Here is a 23,163-nt window from a genome sequence, read left to right as displayed (position 1 = left end):
TATCAGTTCAGCTACAATTTATGATCATCCCAGCAAAATACACTCCTAGACATAGAATACAGAGTTCTTTCATTAGTGAATTCTGAAACAAACCACCTGGCCTTTAACGAGCCTTTTTCTAAGAGATAAAGAAGGGAGGATGGGAGTAAGGAAGTGGTCTCGTCTCTGTGGTATTTTCGACCTTGGGGTACCAGCCTGTGAGTCTTACACATTAATTCTTGGGTCAGAGAGAAAGAGAAAAACAACTATTAAATGGGCCTTATTGAGTAACTCTTTTCTGTATAATATCACAATAAAACAATATCCTGTAAATGCTACCGTGGTATCAAAATATCACAACAATAGATATGTAAGTATATTACAGAAATGGGTCTATTATGGTCAAGGTAACTTTATTTATACTCATAGGCAAGGTAAATTTTCTTTACAGAAAAAATGACAGCATTTGGCATCCCTTTAAAAACACACATACCTAGTACAGATATACACCTCACTGTGGCACATATATAGTAATTTTAATATTTCGAATCAAAAACAGTTCTTATTTAATTCAGTGACAGCAACGGGGACAAAGCTATTTTTATAACGCTTTGTCCTGCATCTCGGAAATAGAAACCTCCGTCCTGAGGGAAGAAGCTGAAATTCACCCTTTAGAGGATGGGAACCATTTTTAAGGATTGATAAAGCCATCCTCTGTACCTGCTCAGAGTACAGGGAGGCTAAACAAGACTGTGGCTCACCTATCAGACGACTGGACCATCTCACTATCTGATTTAGAGAGTTTTTCTCTGTGACAGAGGTCTGACCGAACCATGCCACCAAACAAAAGGATAAAACAGACTCGATAAAAGAACGAGAAAACAAAGTTAACATTTTTTGTCAATGTGGAAATGAGCAAGTTTCCTAAGGCAATAAAGGTGCTGGTGACCCTTTTTACAAACTGATTTGCAATTTTGATCAAAGTTCAGTTTTTCATTGATTATGGTCCAAAGATATTTATATGATTGTACTTGCTCTATTTTCTGACCTTTAATTAAAGTGACTCCGTGCCCATTTTGTTGTTTCCTAAAATCAACAACCATGTCTTTTGTTTTAGATATGTTCAGCTGGAGATAAGACTCCTCACACCACTGAACAAAGTCATCAATGACTGGGCCGTGGTTAGTTTCACCCTCTTTCAGTAAGCTGACAATAACAGAGTCATCTGCATATTTAATAATGACCCTGTTTTCATGTCTGCCCTGACACATGTTTGTATAGAGAGTGAATAATAAGGGCAATAGGACGCAGCCTTGAGGAGAACCTGTGGAGGAGAACACTGGGTCAGACAGAACCCCATTTATTCTCACTCTTCGTGACCTGTCAGTTAGAAAATCTAAAATCCAGCCCACCAGGTTTTTCCTGATTTCAAACTGTTCTAAAAGTCTTTTAATTAAAATATGGGGCTGTGTTGTATTAAAAGCCGAAGAAAAATCAATGAAAAGAAGTCTTGCAAAAGTCCCTTTACTCTCTACATGTTTAAGAATCAGATTTAGTAAAGTCAAAAGTGCGTCCTCCACTCCTCTGTTGGGCCTGTATGCAAACTGCATTGGATCCAGCTGACCTTCAGTCTCTTCATAATCACATTTCTCAGGATTTTTTCAAAGACTTTCATTACAACTGAAGTGAGGGCAACAGGCCTGAAGTCGTTTAGAATTTTTGGACGACTAGATTTAGGGACAGGAACCACGACTGCTTCTTTGCAAAGAGAGGGCACATGTTGTGTTTGCAAGGATTTATCAAAAATAACCTGAAATATAGGACTGAGTTCATCAGCACAAGATTTAATTAGGCAGCCACTAATATTATCAGGACCCTGGCTCTTGTTCACATTGACTGTATGAAAGGCCTTTTTGACATCGCTGAGGTCAATGATAAAGTGCTGAGTATCTCTCAGTTTCTGTTTCACTTCCAAAATATCCTCGCTGAAATCAGAAGAACTAAAATGAGCATAAAACATATTTAAAGCGTTTGCAAAATCTCTGTCTGAATTAAAACCATCTAAAATGATCTGACTGCTGCTCTGGGGATTTTGAAACCCTGCTGTGGTTTTCATACAAGTCCAAGCAGACCCAATATTTGTTGCAGCAAATTTGCTTTCAAGAAGGTTTTTGTAGCTCTGTTTTGCTTTCAAGATCTCGATTCTCAGTTCCTTGGAGTGTTTCTCTAACAGGGAGACACTCTTTACACTCAACTCAGCACAGTGTCACTGAGGAACCAAACCACAGTCCAAACCCAGGATAAAGAGTTTGAGTGAATGTGGTGTTGAAGGTGTGGAGGTGGATCAGAGTGTCAGAGGAGACTCTGTAGAAGGACAGAGTGCCAGCAGGACAGTCCACATACACTGCCACTCTGTTAGAGACAGAGGAGGAGGAGGAGACAGATTCTGATGTCTGGTTATGATAGACGGAATCAGGACGACCATCATAGCATGAAAGACTCCAGGACTGATCATTCCATCCAAACGCACAGTAATCACTGTCTCCTTTCCATCCAATTCTTCTGTAACTCACTGATATAAAAACTCTTCCTCTCCACTCGACCTCCCAGTAACAGCGACCAGTCAGACCAGTTCTACACAGCAGCTGGTAACAGCCATCAAATCTGTCTGGATGATCAGGATATGACTGAATCTCCTCCACATGTGTCACCTTCCTGTTGTTGTCAGACAGTTGGAGTTTTGTGTGCACTGTGTTTGTGTCGATTGTGAGTTCGCAGGAATCTGATGGAGAGAACAAACACAATCCAGCTGCAGTTATTGATCCATCATCTGTTCATTGATTGACACTTTGATGATGACTCCTGACATGATGAAGATGGTTGAATGTGTGCTGCTTTGTTTTCATGAATCCCATTAAAAACACACTTACACTTCCTCAGACCTGGTCTCAACCATCGTTCTCCAGCAGGCTCCACCCTGAAAGGAGGAGGGGGGTCAGACCAGCACAGTCAGCATGCACACATGGACATTACATGGCTCTCATATACATACTGTTAGACATTGATAAAGGAACAGTCCAACATTTTCACAAATACACTTCAATCCATATGTGGATCAAACTGCTGATAAGTTGGATTGATCCTGTATCTGTCTGTACACAGCTGTATTGAATGAAATATGAATGATTCAAACTCTGACCTTCATTATCTTAATATTCCTCTTATGTTAAGCTGGGGAGGAAACTGGCCTGCATTTGCTGTCCACCAGAGCTTATCAACAACAAAAAACAGCTTGTGCATCAACATAGACTATTTCCACAGTGAAATTTGAGTTCTAAGCATGCCAGAAACTATACAGAAAAGCCAAAAATGACTTTAAAAACCACCAGTATAGGCTCATAAAGGCCCTAAAGAGAAAAAACTAAATTTTAAGTGAATGTAGCACTGGCTTCTGCACTATGAGCATCATGTTAGCAAAGGTAGGAGAGCCAAGCACGAAAGACGGCACCGCAGAAAACATTTTTTCGGCGAAAGTTATGTTCAAAAAAAGTGCCCCTCCGACAGCCAAACCCATCTGTTCTCTGATTGGATTGTTACATTTGTGATTGACATGACATTGACCAATCAGATGAGAGGAAGAAAAATAGGGTCAAGATTCGTACTTGTAATTTGCAGGGTTTTTTTTTTGCTAAGTCCACACACAAATCTTTTTTACACACACACACACACACACACACACACATATTCTTTTTACACATACAAAACTGATTTACAAGTACAAAATATTTATGACCACATTTTGAACCCATAGTTTTCATTCAAAGACTTTATGGCTTTAATACCTGGTGGGCCGGTCTGTAGTCAAAATGCCCAATTTTTTGTCCCAGTCCAGCCCTGCAGGTTAATACTGGCAGTGTCACCATGCCAGCTGACTGTATTTCATCATCAGCCAGTGTTGTTCTTGATCAATATTACCAAAGTTTACCATAAGGCAGCATAGAAAGTATTTACTTGCTTTCAGGTTTCATTCAAATGTTAGTCTTTTCATTCGTTTCCCCACTTTTTTCCTGTTTCAAAATCAAACACCAGTTTGTGAGAAGATTATCTTCTTTTTTTAATAGGCATTGGTTTTGCATTGGCTAATTTGCCAATTGTATGTTAAAAATGTTTTTGCCCAAAACATATGTGCACTACATGTCAGTAAAAATACTATGCAAATATTGATGTCCTTATCTGCTGAATAAACACTGACTGATTGTATCTCTTGTACTTTATCAACACAGTATCTAAAAACTTTGCACCGTAGTGGTTAAAATCTCATTCTAATAAGAGTTAAAAGCGCATTTGGTTATTAGGTTTATAGGGTTATTGAATTATGGTTAACAGTTGGTAGAATTGTTTTTAGCATTATCTGCCAATAACATCTGCCACCTTTCCAAATCTGTGCCCCTACCTGCCCCCCCCCCCAACAAAAGTTTTCTAGACACGCCACTGTTTACGTTAGCTGTAAGTCACAACTAACCAAACAAGCTGGTTATGAAACTCTTTGGGAAGGTCAATGCCAGGGTGCTGGTGAGGAGAGTCCATCCGTTAGTTGAACCTCGGATACAGGAGGAACAATGCAGTTGTCGTCCTGGTCGTGGAACACTGGATCAGCTCTTCATCATCTCAAGAATACTTTAGGGTACATAGGAGTTTAGAGAACTTGAAGAAGGTATTCGACCATGTCCCTTGGTGGGTCCTGTGGGAGGTGCTCCGGGAATATGGGGTGTCTGGCCCATCACTACGGGCCAGAATCCTTATACACCATTGTAAGAGCTTGGTCTGCATAGCCGGCAATAAGTTGGACTTGTTCTTGGTGGGTGGTGGACTTCGCCAGAGCTTCCCTTTGTCATCAATTCTGTTCATAATTTTTATGGACAGAAATTCTAGGCTTCTAGGCTTAGCCAAGTGGGTGAGAAGCTCAGCCATTTGAGAAATGCTAAGAGTAGAGCCGCTGCTGATCTAGAGAAGGATGCCTCATCTAGAGATGATCTAGAGAAGGATGCCTCCTGGGGGCCTGAAGTTAAGGTTATTGGAAGTCAAGTCCCTTTGGATAAGTTAACTGATACCCTCGGTCTGCTTACTTCTCATCTTTCTCACACTATAAGGAATCTCGGAGTGTTTTAGATAACCATTTTAAATTAGAGAAGCAAGCATCCACTGTAGTGAAAACCAGGTTACGCGAAATTGCCAATCAAAGCCTTATCTTTCTCGAAGAGATCAAGAAACACAAATTCATGCCTTCATCACTTCTAGTCTGGATTACTGAGATTCTCTCTATTTCTCTTCATTGCTCACAGTTAGTCCAAAATGCTGCTGCACGTCTTTATCGGGTGTTAGAATGCACACATCACTTTAGTTCTGGCTCCATGTCAAATATCATATTAATTTTAATATTAGTTTACTTACTTTTAAAGTTACAAATAATATGGCACCCAGTTATTTAAGCCAACTCCTCAACATGGATGACCCCAAAAAAGCACTGATATTGTCTAACCAGATGTTCTTAGTACAACCAAGGTCTCAATTGAAGCATAGAGGAGATCTGGCATTTACAGTAGTATCACTCAGACACTGGAATAATCTGCCAGAGGATATTTGACTTCAAAGTCTATTCAGTCTTTTAAATCACATCTTAATGCTCACTTTTTCACTTTGGCTTTTAATTCAAGTTCAGAAAGATCATTTCTAACCTTCACTAAAGCGGTTTCTATGAAAGCTGACTAAAACTCTTCAAATAAGACCTTCCTCTCCAGAGGACTTGTTTGACAGCTACTCTTTCAAGAATTTTTGATATGAAAGGAAGGCTGGAGTTTAGCCTATAATTAGCTAAAACCACTGAGTCAAGAGATGGTAAATACATACAAGAGAATGATGGCCATGACAACCCAATGCCCAGTGAATATTTCATGCAGCAGAAACCCAAGAAAGAGAAGCAAGAGGAGGAACCATCATGTAAGGAGAGGCCCCTGCACGATATGTACCACTGGCAGATAGACACTTCCTCGCACATCCAGAAATCCTATCAGTGGTTGGATAAAACTGGACTGAAAAAGAGCACAGATCCATACCTGAGAGTGTCCAGTCTCCAGCCTAAATCCCTCAGACCAGCTGACAGCAGCTCCATTCCTGAGCCTCCTGGTTGATTGTAGCTCAGGTCCAGCTCTCTCAGATGGGAAGGGTTGGCACTCAGAGCTGATGCCAAACAAGTACAGCCTTCCTCTGTGATCAGACAGCCTGACAGACTACATACAAAAAAAAACAGCAACAATTCAATCTATTTGCATCCTTTCAATTGAATTAAGCAGCATATAAGTGATGATTCCCATCAGTCATCTCACGTTTCTTAAGAGTGTAAGGGAGCACCCTACAAATCGAGGTCACGATTCAACTTTCTAGGAGAGACTGCTGTTAAAAAAAGGAAAAAAAATATGTAGGTTCCACCTTTGGCTCATACCATCACCAGGCAAATTGAAGATATAGCAGGGGACACTAAGACACAGTTGTTGAAGAGGTACATAATTCAGGTTAATGAGTCTACTGAAATTGACGGCTAATACTACTTGTATGTGAAAGATATATGTGTGCATGACAACATTTTTTTTTGCGCTGTCACTACCAAGCAAAACCAGTGGTGTAGAACTATTCAAAATTCTGAATGGTTACATATCAGAAAAACTGGATTGGTTTCTCTTGGTCTGCATATACACAGAGAGCTGAGTGGAGTTTGCACTTGACTGCAAGTCTATGCACTGTCATTTACAGGGAAATTGTGATTATCCAAAAAATGTTACTTGAACCTAAAAACACAATAAACAGTGTCATTAAAGTCATTAACTACATCAAAGCGAATGCCCTAAACTCAGGTCTATTCAAGCGGCTTTGTGATGAGATGGATGCAAAGCACAAATGCCTTCTCTTACACACAGAAGTAAGATGGCTAACTAAAGGGAGATCCTTGGTCAGAATTTGAGTAATGAAAGCTTGTGCCGAGACTTATTCCAGGAAAAAAACTGTGATCCAAACCAAATTGTGAAGTATGGTTGACATAAGTGACAAACATTGCATGTCCTTGTCTCCCATTACTCCCAAATGGACTGGCTTCTTAGGTGGGAAACAAACAGCACTGACATACAAGAACAAAGCATACACAAAGGAGAAGGAAGAAAAAAATTGAGCATATGCACTATTGGATTGATGGAGCATGTTTTACAGATGAAATGGTGCCTCAGATCATAAAGACTCATAGATGAGTACAATTGATGCTAATAAGACAAGATAAGTGCTGCAGAAAAAACATCAGTCTGCTGAATTTAAGTTTTTATTTTACCGCTGAATTCATTAACATCAAGAATAGATGGAGTGAAAATCATTATCATATCATCATTACATAATTCTGTGTGGTTTTCTCATTTTAGCTAATTTCAGCTCTAAAATATATACTACCAGCCAGGTTTGGACACACTTCATTTAATGTGTTTTCTTTATTTTTGTTACTTTCTATAATGTAGATAATAGCCATAATCAAACCTAGCGTAATAATACTATCTATAATGATCAAAACAGCACAACAAAGAACTCAGAACAGAAGTATTGAATCCTCTTCTTTTTATTCTTTTACTGGACAGAGAAAATGCGGAGTGAGAGTATGCAAAGTATTTATAATTATTTTATTCAATCATTACTTTCCGGAAAGGGATGTGCACGAGGCTAAGCCACTTGCAGATCTGAAGCATTAAGCTGGATGTGTATAACATAGTCAGTTATACGTCACACACAGTTTCGATCAAAACAACTTCTGCGCTTCACTCTGCCTACTTCCTCTTTTCTGTCTGCATCCTGTTCCTTTGCAGCTCTGCACAAAGCGTTCTGCACAGTTTCCTGTCTCACTCAGCAATCTATGACCTTTCACATACTGTATGACTGAAAGATGGCCTGCTTTAGTATACTGGCCTACATAAAACAATATAATCAGAAAATAAGCACTAAGAATATATATTTATTTCCTAACAGAAACCATAATATAAAATACAAAAGACTCAAAACTGCTGGGTCACAAGGACCCAGAACAGTGACACCTAGGGTGTTGCCTAGGGATGGGTATCGAAACCCGGTTCTTGTTGAGAACCGGTTCCCACTGTTTCAATTCCCTGGAATTGTTTGCCGTTTTTGCAAATGATTCCCTTGTCGATTCCAGTTGCCCAGTAGCGGTTTTAGATACGGGCGACACAGGCGGTTGCCCGGGGCGGCATCATGGTGGGGGGTGGGATCACGGGCATTGGCATTGGCAAAAAAAATGCTCGTACTCATGCTGCCCCAATGTCAGCCAGCGCATATTGGGAATGGCATAGGCACCAATCGGTTTTCTATCGCCCATTTGCTGAGAGTAAGGGCGCCCTCCGTTTGCGAGGTGCGCCTGCTGCTTGCGGCGCAGAGAGGAGAGGGCAGGACGGCGGGGGATTCTCTGACCGGCTGGAGCGGCATCTAATAACCAACTCGCAAAATAAAACAAACACAAAAACAGCAGACATCATGATACAGACTTATAATTTCTATACACGAAAGGTGAGCACGAGAGCCCTCGGTGCGCCTGCTTGCTGCTGAAGTCAAAGTAAACTTTATTGTCATCTCCACTACATACAGTCCAGTATATAGAGAGAAGAGATGACGAGGCTCCAGTTACAGCAGTGCAAGTAAATAAACAATATATATAAGAAGAGTAAGAAAACAAATATACACTTTAGGACCAGGGGTAAAGGGATCAATAACAATTTAAATTTTAAAGTTTGATGATTTAAAGTCTCATACACAACCCGTCGAAAGGGGAGGGGCCAGCTGCTTCCAAATAGAGCACATTTCATTCATAATGCTGTAAATCCAAGCCCATTATGGATTGATGATTTGAATCCTGGGTTGTGTGAAATCTCAGAAATGCACCTTAGACAAAGTGAATCTGTGAACTAAGGTGTAGGTGTGTTAGATTATGTTGTGGTGATCCTCAGGATGAAGGATTGGTGTTCATACTGGAGTGCAAAATTAAAACCAATGGAAGATGGACAAGAAAAGTTCAAAACCATCAGGTGCTCAGTTTAGAAAAAAAGAGAAAAGAAGAGGAGGAGAAACGAGCAAAAGATGCAGGTAAGCAGATGTGTGATTGGATAATGGCAGGTCATCCTGAAGCAATCCGAATCAGAATACTTTATTAATCCCTAAGGAAATTATGTGGATTAGATGATGATGACATTAGATTAGAAGATGACAGCTTTGGAATTCTACTAGAAACAGTCGATCATATTTGTTTGTCAAAGCTGAATCCAGGGCAAACTACGCTAAATTAGCGTTTTTAGCTAACAGCTACAATAAGCATAAAAGTTACCGTATGGCTATCATTTGTTAACATGACGCTTGGTCTTATACATGTAGTACATTTATTACCAACCTGAGAGTTTATCCGCTGGTCATTCGACATGACGAATGACTTCTGAAGTCTTAATTCAGCTCAAGACGCTGTAGATTCCCGTCAGTAACACTTTCGGTCCGCTAGTAAAACGTAGTTCTATTAATCTGCGCTTGAACCGGAACCGGATGTAAGTTCCAAAAAACTGAATTTTGGAACTGAAATTGAATTGTAGAACTGAAACTGAATGGTGAGAAGTGAAACTGAAACTCTTTTTAAAGGATAAAATGCAGTTTCAAAGCAAATCAATTCATTTTCAAAATATAAAATTCAATTTCAATTTAGTGATGATCATTTTCAAACCATAAATTCAATTTCAAATTAGACTAATTCAAATTCAGTTTTCAAAAGCATTTATTCAAGTTACAATTCAGATTCAATCTAAGCAATTCAAATTCAAATTTAACTTATTCAAATTCAGTTTCTGATGGCACAGATTTCTGCCCATAGTAATCTCCTGCATCACATCTCATTAAAATGTCGTTGGAGACTCTAAGAAGCGTAGTTTCAGTAGAATGAGCTCTACGAAAGCCAGATTGGAATTTATCCAGAATGCTGTATTCATCTAGAACAGCTATAAGCTGCTTAGCCACAACCTTTTCTAAAATCTTAGAAATGAATGGTAATTTTGAAATCGGTCTGTAGCTACTGAGAAGAGAAGTATCAAGCTTAGGTTTTTTTTAACAGTGGGTGAATAACAGCATTCTTACAATAAACAGGGACCTGACCAGAAACCAGTGAGGTATTGATAATTGTGAGCACACAGGGACCAATAGACTGAAAGACATTTTTAAACAAAGATCCAGGTAAAATATCAAGAGAGCAGGAGGATGCTTTCATTGAATTAACCAACTTGACCAGCTCAGGTAAGGACACAGGTAAAAATCTTTCTAAAATTACAGGCCTAGCTTGAGTTGGAGCAGACAAGAGAGACACAGAAGGAGAGATACTGTTCCTCACGTTACTGACTTTTTCAACGAAGAAAGAAAGAAATTTTTCACAATCTTCATTTGATGAAATTGGGACAGCAGGTGGAGCAGGAGCAACAATATCACTAATGGTGTCGAATAGTACCTTAGGGTTACCTCTGCTCTTAGACACTAAGTCTGAGAAATAGGCCGCCCTCGCATCTCGAACTGAAGTGTTAAAAGAGACTAAAAGGTCCTTTAGAAAATTTAACAGCACTAGAGGAAGTTAAGATGCGAGAGCTAACCACATTTCGAATAGGAGAGAGGGACAAATGGAAAGACAGATTAAAAAGAATACAATGATGATCCGAAATAAAAATGTTCTTTAAACCTAAAGTAAAAACAAGGTCCAGTGTGTGTCCTTTGGTGTGTGTGGGACAAGACACATGCTGAGTAAAATGAAAAGAATCCATGACGCTAAGGAAACCTCTGGCAAAGAGGTCAGAGTCATCATCAACGTGTATATTAAAATCCCCGACTATAACCAGTCTGGACAGCTTCAAAGTCGAGGATAAAGAGTCACTGAACTCCTTTAAAAACATAGTGTTTAGGCCAGGTGGACGATACACTACAGCGCAGTAAAATGGATCTTTATTTCCAATTCTAACCAGCTGTAGTTCAAAGGATGAAAAATGTCCGACCAACACTGCGCGACAGTAAAACCGGCTTCCAAACACCGCAGCGACACCTCCTCCTCGGCCCGACGTCCGAGGCTGGCTGATGAATGAGTACCCACTCGGACAGAGTGCAATGAAGGATGAAAAGTCACCATCGCGCTGCCAGGTTTCGGTTAGAAATAAGTAGTACAGTGTCTTGGAAAGAATAAAATCGTTCAGCAGGAACGTTTTATTAGTAATTGATCAAGCGTTGAAAAGCGCCACTCTCAGCGAAGTAGAAGACATATTATTAACAGAAACAGGATCTTGAGCTTTATTGTGAAAGGTTTGTGGAAAATAAACAAGCAGACTTGTGATGTTTTTAACCATTGTTGTTGCTAACGACAACGCATAAAAACAGGCACTTGTCTGTCCGTTGTGTGGACATATTAGATATAAGAGAAAGAGAGAACTTTAAGAAATTAATATAGCCACTACAGTGACCATCAAAACAATATTGCCGTAAACGTTTATTTTGTGACACCACAAAACAAACGATAACGTAAAATGAAACTATAGATTTTTATATACCATCATCCGGTATATATATCGTTATATCGAACAGCTCTACCCACCGATGCCTTCTTGTTTCAATAGTCCACTTCTCATCAGGGTGCCCTGGTTCCTCAAAACCTGATGTGGACCTTGTTGAGCGAAATAGAAGAGCCACCTTGGCAGAACAAGATTAAGCTGTTCCTCTAAAGGACAAAACTCACTCTTTCAAGGTTGCCAATGTTCACAATTTCCATTATGAAAATAGGGATGCAAAATAGACCTAAATCTTTGAAAAGACCAGTGCATAAAACATGTTTCTATTGTCACACTAAGTGTCACAGTTTTTAAATTTTAGAGTTTAATAATCCACTGAAGAAGCAACTAAAATGGCACCTGCAATTTCTATATACAGTAGGTTAGCAGTTTATGTAAATAACATTTTAATTATCAACAGTATCAATCAGAATCCTGACCTTAGAATTTCCAGTGTGCAATATGAACTCATCACTCCAATGCACAGAAACTTCACTCCTGAGTCCCGTAGGTCATTGTTACTAAGATCCAGCTCTCTCAGACTAAAGTACTGGGAGCAGAGAACTGAGGACAGAACATCACAGCTTCTATCTGTGAGGTTGCACACACTCAATCTGAAGGACACACACAAAGAAAATACTAGCTTTACAGTGTACTGATAGTGGTAGTTTGTAGATTTGACGGATCTAATCTTATTAGAACTACTGGTGGTGGTCAGAGGGCCCGGTGGCGCCAGTGTCCGGCAGCCTCGCCTCTGTCAGTGCGCCCCAGGGCAGCTGTGGCTACAATGTAGCTTGCCATTGCCAGTGTGTGAATGTGTGTGTGAATGGGTGAATGACTGAATGTAGTGTAAAGCGCTTTGGGGTCCTTAGGGACTAGTAAAGCGCTATACAAATGCAGGCCATTTACCATTTATTTTAGAACTGGCTGGAACTCTTATTGTCTTATTATAAATGGACCAGAGGTGTGGTAGTTTTTAGATACAATTAGCACTAATAACAAAAAAAAACAATAAATGGAGGAAGCTGACTTTTATTACTTGTTTTTTGAAAATCAAACAAAAGCTCTTTTGATCTGACCTCAGATTTTCCACTGTATAATGTTGAGTCTTTAGTCCACTGCAAAGAAGCTTCACTCCCGAATCCTGCAGATTATTATTACTTAGGTCCAGCTCTCTCAGACAACAGGATTGGGAGCTGAGAACCAATGAGAGAGCTTCACAGCTACTCTCTGAGAGTTTACAGTGATTCAATCTAGGAAAAAGAATGGCATGTATTAAAATTAAATCACTTTAGATGAAGAAATCAAACATCAGTGTGGAGCACAAGTCTTTATTAACTTACAAATACATTTTAATCTGGAAAAACATTTAAAGATTTGGAATTGCACCAGTAACAACCTAATGATAACTCTATAATTAAATGTAAACCAGTAAGGAGCTGGTTCATTTAGTAACTCTAGTTCAGTACCTGCAGGGCTACAGGCCCTGTTCATATTTCTAATTGTAAAATATACAATTACTGTTGCTAAATGGCAATCAAACCAATACTTTTTATTACATACTTGACCGTGTTTTAGTGTCTGAATTAATCCTTTATACTTGCTTGTTTAGCTTTTTCCTCTTAAGCCCTTCCTAAAATCCTACTTTCTTTTGATTAGCCAATTTAAGGATGCCTGTTAAAGGCACCACTCTGTCCTTTTGAACTCCACCATGTCCACTATATGTGCATAGGTTTTCTGAAACAAATGGTAAAACCTTTATAGACAATTTCTGGTTTACAATTACCAATAAAATCTTCTCGCATCCATTTGTACATTTCAGAGCCTGATTCTGGAATATGATAGTGGACGTCAACAAATACAAAATCATTGCTTTCTTACTGAGGACTGAGGACTTCTTACTGCATTTAGTCTTTCAAATATGAAATTTATAAAAAAGTGTCCCTGTTTAAAGAGTGTGACAGCTAAATTATTTTGGAGAGAGAACACCAGGTCAGATCTGAGAGAATTAACAATACTCCTTCCAGAACACTGATTATGAATTTTGTTACCCACAGGGACAAACTGAAATCAAATCAATCTACACTGAATAAGTGGACAAAAACTGATTTCTAGGAATCGGTGAATAAGATTAATAAGTGCTGACAGCAGGAAACCAAATGCAACATAATGACTAAGATTCGGTTCACCAGCAACGCAAGTACCTGGGTATATAAGTGACTGTGACATTTGAAAAGTGAAGTCATATCTTCAACTAAGCAGGGCACTGATCCTGAGAATTATCCTTTTTCTCAGGGTTGCGGAGTGGTTGGAGCCTGACCTAGTTACAGAAGGGAGAGAGGCAGGCTAAAGCTCTTGGAACTCTTACCCAGGGCTAACATGGAGATACCACCAACCATTTGCACTGACATTCAAACCTATGGGCAATTTAGAATTAACAGTTCACCTAACCCCACCTCTTTGGCCTGCGGGAGGAAGCCGAAGAACCAGGAGAAAACCCACAAAAACAACCAAAAATTTAAAAATGAATTGTAATCTGAATTTTGTAGTTTAAAAAAATCCTTTTAGAAATTAAGGTATTAATATATATGTACTTACAGAGCTTTGTTGGAGGCTTTGACCACTGGCAGCAGCCTCAGAAGAGCCTCCTCTGAAGCAGAGTATTTCTTCAGGTCAAACACATCCAGATATTCTTCTGATGACAGTAAGATGAAGACCAGAGCTGACCACTGAGCAGGAGACAGTTTATCTGTGGAGAGACTTCCTGATCTCAGGAACTGTTGGATCTCCTCCACTAGAGAATGATCATTCAGTTCATTCAGACAGTGGAACAGATTGATGCTTTCCTCTGCAGACAGCTTCTCACTGAGCTTCTCCTTGATGTACTCGACTGTTTCCTGATTGGTCTGTGAGTTACTTCCTATCTGTGTCAGCAGACCTCGTAGAAGAGTCTGACTGGTCTGCAGTGAAAGACCCAGAAGGAAGCGGAGGAACAAGTCCAGGTGTCCATTTGGACTCTGTAAGGCCTTGTCCACAGCACACTGGTAGAAGTGTTTCTCTACAGATTCTCCTTTTTCAGACTTCTGGAAGGTTGTTTTTTGTTCTTCCAGCAGATTGAGTCCAGAGTTGCTGAAGGTCAGATGGACATGGAGAGCAGCCAGAAACTCCTGAACACTCAGATGGATGAAGCAGAACTCCTTGTCCTGGTACAGTCCTCTCTCCTCTTTAAAGATCTGTGTGAACACTCCTGAGTACACTGAGGCTGCTCTGATATCGATGCCACACTCTGTCAGGTCTGATTCATAGAAGATCAGGTTTCCTTTCTGCAGCTGATCAAAAGCCAGTTTTCCCAGAGACTCAATCATCTTCCTGCTCTCTGGACTCCAGTGCGGATCTGTCTCAGCTCCTCCATCATATTTGATCTTCTTCACTTTGGCCTGAACCACCAGGAAGTGGATGTACATCTCAGTCAGGGTCTTGGGCAGCTGTCCTCCCTCTCTGGTTTTCAGCACATCCTCCAGAACTGTAGCAGTGATCCAGCAGAAGACTGGGATGTGACACATGATGTGGAGGCTTCGTGATGTCTTGATGTGGGAGATGATCCTGCTGGCCTGATCCTCATCTCTGAATCTCTTCCTGAAGTACTCCTCCTTCTGTGGGTCAGTGAACCCTCTGACCTCTGTCACCATGCCAACACAGTCAGAAGGGATCTGATTGGCTGCTGCAGGTCGTGTGGTTATCCAGACACGAGCAGAGGGAAGCAGTTTCCCCCTGATGAGGTTTATCAGCAGCGCATCCACTGAGGTGGACTTTCTAGGGTCAGTTAGGATTGTAGTTTTGTGGAAGTCCAGAGGAAGGCGACACTCATCCAGACCATCAAAGATGAACACAACCTGGAAGTCTTCAAAGCTGCAGATTCCTGCTTCTTTGGTTTCAGTAAAGAAGTGATGAACAAGTTCCACCAAGCTGAACTTTTCCTCTTTCAGCACATTCAGCTCTCTGAAAGTGAATGGAAATATGAACTGGATGTCCTGGTTGGCTTTGTCTTCAGCCCAGTCCAGGGTGTATTTCTGTGTTAAGACTGTTTTCCCAATGCCAGCCACTCCCTTTGTCAGCACTGTTCTGATTGGTTTATTTCTTTCAGATGAGGCTTTAAAGATGTCTTCTTGTCTCATTGTTGTTTCTGGTCTGTCTGGTTTCCTGGATGCTGTTTCAATCTGTCTGACCTCATGTTCATCATTGACCTCTGCAGTCCCTCCCTCTGTGATGTAGAGCTCTGTGTAGATCTGATTCAGAAGGGTTGGGTTTCCTGCTTTAGCGATCCCCTCGAAGACATACTGGAAGTTTTTCTTCAAGACAGACTTAAGATTATGTTGACAAACTGCACCATAGAGTTCTAAATGAAAAAAAGAAAATATTTTTAAAAAGTCAATATTACTTTTTAGTTTAGTTTTATGTTCTTGCCAACAAACTGAAGCGGAAAGTTCTGAAATATAATATTTTTTTTTAAAAACTGTCATGTTTTACAAAGTGCTCATGATAGATTTGACCAAATAAAGAAATAATTAAATTAAATTAGATCTCTCTTGAGATATTAGCAAATTCTTATTCACCCAACTGCTTAAATCTTGATAGAAATCCTCTTACTGTTCTGCAGACGATAAGCCAGCTCCTCCTGTTTCATTCTCCTCAGGAAGTCCAGTGTGATCTTCACAAAGGCCTCTCTGCTGCTCCTCCCCTGCTTATCATCCTCTCTCTTACTCTCTAAGCATTCTGGGTAATCTGGACTCAGAACCTTCTGGATCTTCTTCAGCTCATTCTTCACAAAAGTGATGATGTTGTCCTCCAGCAGCTGGAACAGAATGTGTTATGAATGATCTATTCCATGATCACACCAATACGTTTTAATTTTAAAAAACATCTTTTTCTCTCCGTTTTGGCCTTCTGTCTACACTGAGATGGTGTTTCTGGTCAAGGAAAACTGAGCTTTTTAAAAACACTCTCCAAAGTGGATACATTTGAAAACACCCTTTTTGTGTCGCAGTGTGTGCAAAAACAGAGGCTTTTAAAAACGATGACATATTTTTCTCATATGATTCATTCATGTGACCAATTCAACGAGAAGGCATTGCCGTCTATATTTGCGCTCACTTTGCATCTTTGTACTTTTGTGCTACTCACAGCAACAACTTCAACTCATTGTCAGTTCATTTAAAAAACTTGTTGATTTTCTTCGACATTTTGCCACAATGTTTCAAAGAGCCGGAAAGTAAATAAACAGCAGACAGAAATGACGCAGGTCGAATGACCTTATTTTTTAACGCATGCGCAGTACAGAACACAAGTGTTTTCAGTCATTTCAGTATGGATAAAAAACTTTTTGTAAAAAATTGAAAATGATAGTGTGGACGTGGAGCATTTTTAATTTATCCAGATTGCTGTAGACGTTACCCCAGTTAGACACTGAAATCATGCAGCCAAACATCAGATCCATGTTGGACACACTGGCAATCCACTGGTCTACAAAGAGCAGCATGGAGATGATTGTGAACACAATAGATGTAAAAGTAGTTGCTGTACATGTACAGACCATAAATATGGAGTCCAGGTCTGTTTGATGCTGCTGGGCAGACTGACCACTGGGAACCTCTGAGCTCTGCTGGTCCACTCTGTGGAGGAATTGTGGGAAGAAGTTCACATTGAGACATTTTTACTCGCGCCACACACACACACACACACACACACACACACACACACACACACACACACACCTCGACGTGAATGACAGCATCTGTTGGTTGTTGGAATTTTAGGTGATTTTACCACCTAAAAGATGTAGGCATAGTCACTTTTGCTACTGACCTCGTTGGCCTGAGTTTTCCTTTCAGATAATAAAATGATGAATAGTCAAATCAAATATACAAATTATACTCAAGTGTTCTACCATGTTCTTAATCATGTTCATATTGCAGCTGGTTGTATATGATCCTAAATGATAACGCAGTGTCTTATCTACAGTCAGTACAAAACTATGTTACATTGAATAATGTGAAGCTGCAGTTGTAGCAGGAGTAGGCCTCAAAACAACTACACCAAACAACAAAAACTAGAATTCCAGCCTTACTCACAAAGCGAAACACAATGAGTACAACTGTATCCTTCAAGTGCTACACAACCTGCAGGCTGCTGAAGCAGAGCTGCACATTCACAGACTCACACCAACAACCGTAAGTATGAGCTACATTGGCTGTTGACTAGCCTCACTAAGAGTTACAAGAGATGACACTAAATCCACAAATTCTTTTATCTAAAGGTCACATACACAAAGCAGCTTTACAGAGGTCATCATGACTACCACGTGCTGCCTTTGACAGCTGTTTGACACGTCAGCCATCTTACTCTAGAACTTCTCAGTTTGCTGTACACCTTAAAAGTTTGGCTAACTTTGACTTGTTTATCTGCAGTGGACTTCATCATCATACCAAAGGCCAAACCAGTGTCAGTGCACAAAATAACAGAGTGATGCTGGTCTATTTAACTTCTAGAAACTAAAGTCACTCTCCACTTTTCAGAAAATTCATTAAAAAAAAATTAAGCTCTAATCTGTTAAAATGTAGAAAGGAAAGTTTCCTCTCTGACTGACAGTGTTTGAGTCATTTTTGATGCTCTGAGTTTTATGAGGAAAATTTGTGCCACAAAGTTAGTGTTCCCTCTTCTAACTTCCAACAACATACAGCACAACATGACTGATGGAAGAAAACATTCGCACGCGCATCACTTCCTGTTTGCTGAAGCGGATTTTCAGTTGTTTAAAAACCAAAAGCTTGTTTTTAAGAGACACTTTAAAGGGGATTGAGGGAATGACGTGTTTGCACTGCAGTTTATATCAAACAACATCAAGCAGTTAAATCAAAGATTTCATGTTACTAACAGCTCACCTCTCTGCAGCAGACACAGGCTGATCTTTAAATTGAATGGGTTCACTCCTAGACCGTTCACTCCGAAAGGTCACACAGCTGGGTCCAGGTTCAGTTTGGATCCTGATAATTAAAGTTCAAATATTCAATCAAGGACTTGTCATTTTAGACATTATAATACTGACTTTAACTTGCATCTTTCTTGGTGACTGTTTTTTTTTTAAATCTATTAATGACATGATTCAACATAGTGTTTACACAGCTGGGTCCAGGTTCAAGTTCAGTAGGTCTCCTGTGGATCCTGTGAGAGAAGAATGTGTTTTTCATTTGCAGCCACAGAAGCTCACGGAGACTTAGAATACCTTCATCATCCCAAAGAGAAACTGCTTTGCAGCTGAGCATGAGCAGGAGGAAACTCCAAACTAAATTAAGAACAGAGCCCAACCCAGAGGTAAACACAGTCATTAAGACTGTGCATGACGACTGATTGACTACTGTGTGAGCAGCAGGAGTTTGAATGTTGGACCTGTTTTATAGAATAAAGGAATTCCTTGCTTAGTGACTTCCTTTGACCAGGAAACAACATCAAGCAGTTCATTTAAGTCAGACATCAAAGACTTTATGTTTATAACAGCTCACCTCTCTGCAGGAGACGCCTGCTTGACTTTAAAATGAATGTAGCGATCATTAGATGAGTCACTCTTACAGGACGCAGAGCTGGGTGGAGGTCCAGGCTGGTTCCTGTGAATAATGATGGAGCAGTGATGTGAGTGCTGAGCTGTGACATGGAGAAGAGTCATGCACAGTTAGAGATGGTCGTCTCACCTCTGAGCTTTGGTCTGGCTCTCATGTTCCCCACACAGAGTGCTTTTAGAGGGAGGGGCTCCCTCCTCTCTGTCCTCACACTGATCCATGCTGCTCAGCTCACACACACTTTCTACCTGCAGAGGAAACACAAATCATTCATGTGCACATCAACTACTAAGATCAGGTGACTTCAAAGTGCAGTAAGTCATTCATTTGATGTGTTTGAAAACTTACCTTGGGATTTAGTGTATTGGGTGTAAAACTCAAAGTTAAAGTGGTGGGCGGGCTCATTTTGACAGAATATATAATATTTCATGAATGAATTAAATGCAGAGTTTAGACTTTCATTTATAGCATCTACACTGATGATAAAATTACCTAGTATGATTATTTTATCTGAACTCAGCACTGAATCAGATTAAAAACTGAGGAACAGCCAGGTGGACAATAGATTAAAAAAAAATTATTTGTTGAGTTACATAGTCAGGGTGAAAAATGCAAAAAGTCAAGCTTTCAAATGGTGTACCCAAGTATTTGTAGAGTAATCAGTATGTTGATCAGTTATTAAATAGTTTAATAACTAAAGAATCAGGCTTTCAAAGTGTTCAACCTCTTTGAATAAAAAGAATAATAAATAAAACATGTCAATTATAATAGCATTAATATAACAAAAATATAAGTAAAACTATTTGATGCCATAAAAGCTAAACAGTCACTGTAGCTATCAACACTTACTACAGCTACAAGCCAATATTATTTAGAAAAATCAATACATTGTGTTTATTATTATAGGGCAATAATAAATATTAAAAAGAAATAAAATGAACTGTTTAATACTTTCCATTAACTAGTTTAATAATTTAAATGTACAAAAAGTGTTTAATTCATAATAAATGTTTTAAAGCTAAATGTCCTCTTTTCTTCCCTTTAAAAAAAAAAAAAAAAAGTCTCTCAGCCTAAGTTTCAGTTTTCTATTTTAATGGCCTGTGGAACAAAATGAGTACAAATGGTAAAAATTGTAAATGGTCTGTATTTGTATAGCACTTTACTACTCCCTAAGGACCCCAAAGCACTTGGCTACACCAAATCCTTTATACATGAATACAGTTTAATTAATATCATATTTTATTTATATTACACATGAATGTAACCTGCCAAATAATATAACCAAACACTTGAAATAAATATATCGAGAACACCCCATCCCCCCCGTAGACTAAGCCCTGCTTACTGCAGGTATCACTGCCACATAAAGTACCATGAGGTAGATCTTAAACATGATGCTATGCTGCTGTCTCCAAAAGTTGATTCGGTTCATCTGGACTGGGAGGTCAGTTCTTTAATCATAATTATGCAAATTCTCATGACCATTGATCAACAACCACTGACCAAAACCCACTGATCAAAGACCACTGATCAATGGCCATGAGTACCATTTGATGGGTGAAACTGGGGAGCCCATGGCACACCCATGTGCCAGGAGTCTAGCCGTCCATCTAAACAAAAGGCACTTAGACTAAAACTGACATAGATATGTTTATCCTGCCATAAAACAAAAAAACAGGTACGGCCTCTCCCATGCTCCCTGGATGTGGGTGTGAATGCCAGAGCACTCTGGAATGCACACAAAGTCTTTGCAGCCTATAAGGATCAAACCTCTACCAACATGACGTTGATTATAAAACTCTAAGCATATATGAGTAGATATTTCTACGCATAAATGACAATCAACAATACAGATCTAACAACAACACTACATCCAGATGAACAGAATTACCCATATGGAAAAGAAATAGTAAAAACTTATATATGATTTACTCATGAAAGTGGCCACTTTCTCATTACTTTCATATATTGTTTTAGTAAGTATCCAAAACATGCAAGTTTCATTATATAATTTTTCAAGGGATCTTATATCTGTTTTCACTCTTATATGCTTTTCATACAAGTTTCACACAAGACAGATACAAACTTTATAAGATTTATATATCTTTTTCATATGGGTAATTTTGGGAGATTTACTTTCCTGGATGATTGAGATGAATGCATGAAGGTGATACTGCTGTGCTCGGTTCATGACAAGTATTTGAGTCCAGACATGCTGTGTGTTGTATTTAGAAAGAAACAAGCTGCTATCTGGAACGAGTCAGTGCTCTGCTGAAATAATGGGTGATGCAGAGGAGGGGGATTTTGACAAAGAGAGTATAGTATAGAGATGGACCGATCCAATATTACGTATCGGTATCGGTCCGATACTGACCTAAATTACTGGATCGGATATCGGTGAGAAATAAAAAAAAATGTAATCCAATCCATTAAATATATATATAAAAAATAAAAATAAAAAAAATCACAAAACTTGCAACACAGCGTAACTCGGCTCATAACCGTCACACGTCGCAGCAGTGTGGTCACGTGATAGAGCAGCTGCGTGTATTTGGAGCCTCGCTACCAAACCAGTATTTCATCTCCAAGGAAGTGATCCCAGAGAGAAGTAAAGCAAGTGTGTAAGTTCATCTCTGAGTGTTTGTAAAGCGTTCCCATGTTAAGCTTAACAACCGATATATGGAGCGACTGCCCCTCTCTCCGTCTCCTGCTGATACTTCAATTGTGAAACTGATTAATGATCAGCTGATCGGCTTTTCTGTCTGAGTCCGTCTCTCTTGTTTGTTTTTGGCCCACTTTGCACCAGAAAGAGGAAACCAGCGGCTCAACAACAGCAGCACGTTTAAGCTTGATAAGCTGTTGTTAGAATTTATTTAATATTACTTTCTACACCAGGATCTTTTTCTACAGCTGACGGCTGGTAACTGTGCAGGGGCGGATCTAGCAAAGTTTAGCCAGGGGGGCCGATAGGGCATTAACTGGGAAAAGGGGGCACAAAGACATACTTTTCTTTCTTATTCTCATTTAAAATGTCTGGCTTTTAACCCTCTGGCGTTCAGGGTATAATTGGTCGTTTTTGACTACGTTTGATTTTACCTCTATATCTCACCTTTAAAATATGTTTATCTTGCCTTGTTTGGTATCATTATTTTCAGCACAACCTCAAATATCTGAATTTTCTTTTTCATTTTAGTATACTATATTAGCACAGTTGATCTAAATTCAGACAAAAAATTCAAAATCAGAGTAGAAAAAAGTTAAATTTTTTACTGTAAAGCCCACAAACATGTTTAACGAATCATTTTCATAAATTGAAATGCAAATAGAAATTGTACATTTCTAAAAGAATATGCACAAGTTTTGCAAACAACAAAGTTATATGGTACTATTTACCTAAAAATGCAGCCAAGGCCTCGGGCGTTTTTTTATATAAAAAAAACCTGACCTGCTCTGCCACCTGGCTGTAGCTCAGGTGGCAGAGCAGGTCAGCCACTAATCAGAAGGTCAGTGGTTCGATCCCAGGCTGCCTCCTAGCTGCATGTCAAATATCCTTGGGCAAAATACTGACCCCATGTTGCCTACTGGTGGTGGTCAGAGGGCCCGGTGTCGGGCAGCCTCGGCTCTGTCAGTGCGCCCCAGGGCAGCTGTGGCTACAATGTAGCTTGCCATCACCAGTGTGTGAATGTGTGTGTGAATGGGTGGATGACTGAATGTAGTGTGAAGCGCTTTGGGGTCCTTAGGGACTGAGTAAAGCGCTACAAAAATGCAGGCCATTTACCATTTATATAACCATTTAAATCTATTTACAGAACAATCAGGTGTTCTGCATCAAAGAAGAAGGCACACAAATTATAGATTATAGATTATTTGTGCCAGTCCAAAAAAAATGTAGTTTGTGTTCAGTATAAGACAGGAGAACAGCA

At 39.6% G+C, this 23,163-nt stretch overlaps 2 protein-coding genes across 2 annotated transcripts in view; one reads left to right on the top strand and one right to left on the bottom strand.

Annotated features, from left to right (window-relative positions):
- Positions 1–23,163, top strand: part of LOC113019580 (NACHT, LRR and PYD domains-containing protein 3-like) — a 237,521-nt gene that overhangs the window by 81,329 nt on the left and 133,029 nt on the right. The window lies entirely within an intron of this gene.
- On the bottom strand, positions 375–19,461 carry LOC113019585 (protein NLRC3-like). Its single transcript, XM_026163359.1, has 11 exons — positions 19,373–19,461; positions 19,187–19,288; positions 18,569–18,670; positions 17,221–17,299; positions 16,278–16,482; positions 14,229–16,026; positions 12,710–12,883; positions 12,071–12,244; positions 6,093–6,266; positions 2,910–2,956; positions 375–2,761 (listed from the first exon to the last, which is right to left on the bottom strand). The coding sequence occupies exons 1-11, from the start codon at positions 19,459–19,461 to the stop codon at positions 2,235–2,237; spliced, it is 3,471 nt and encodes a 1,156-aa protein (XP_026019144.1). The 3' UTR covers positions 375–2,234.

This window comes from Astatotilapia calliptera, chromosome 3, assembly GCF_900246225.1.
Source record: "Astatotilapia calliptera chromosome 3, fAstCal1.2, whole genome shotgun sequence".
Taxonomy (NCBI): Eukaryota; Metazoa; Chordata; class Actinopteri; order Cichliformes; family Cichlidae; genus Astatotilapia; species Astatotilapia calliptera.
This window is presented reverse-complemented; position numbering and strand designations above follow the sequence as displayed.

Excerpts from the sequence above, each read along its gene's own strand:
- LOC113019585 (XM_026163359.1), bottom strand. The coding sequence starts at position 19,461 with ATGGATCAGTGTGAGGACAGAGAGGAGGGAGCCCCTCCCTCTAAAAGC. Across the intron at positions 19,289-19,372 it reads AGCCAGACCAAAGCTCAGAG|GAACCAGCCTGGACCTCCAC; the intron begins GTGAGACGACCA and ends CATTATTCACAG. Across the intron at positions 18,671-19,186 it reads CAGGCGTCTCCTGCAGAGAG|GATCCAAACTGAACCTGGAC; the intron begins GTGAGCTGTTAT and ends TTTAATTATCAG.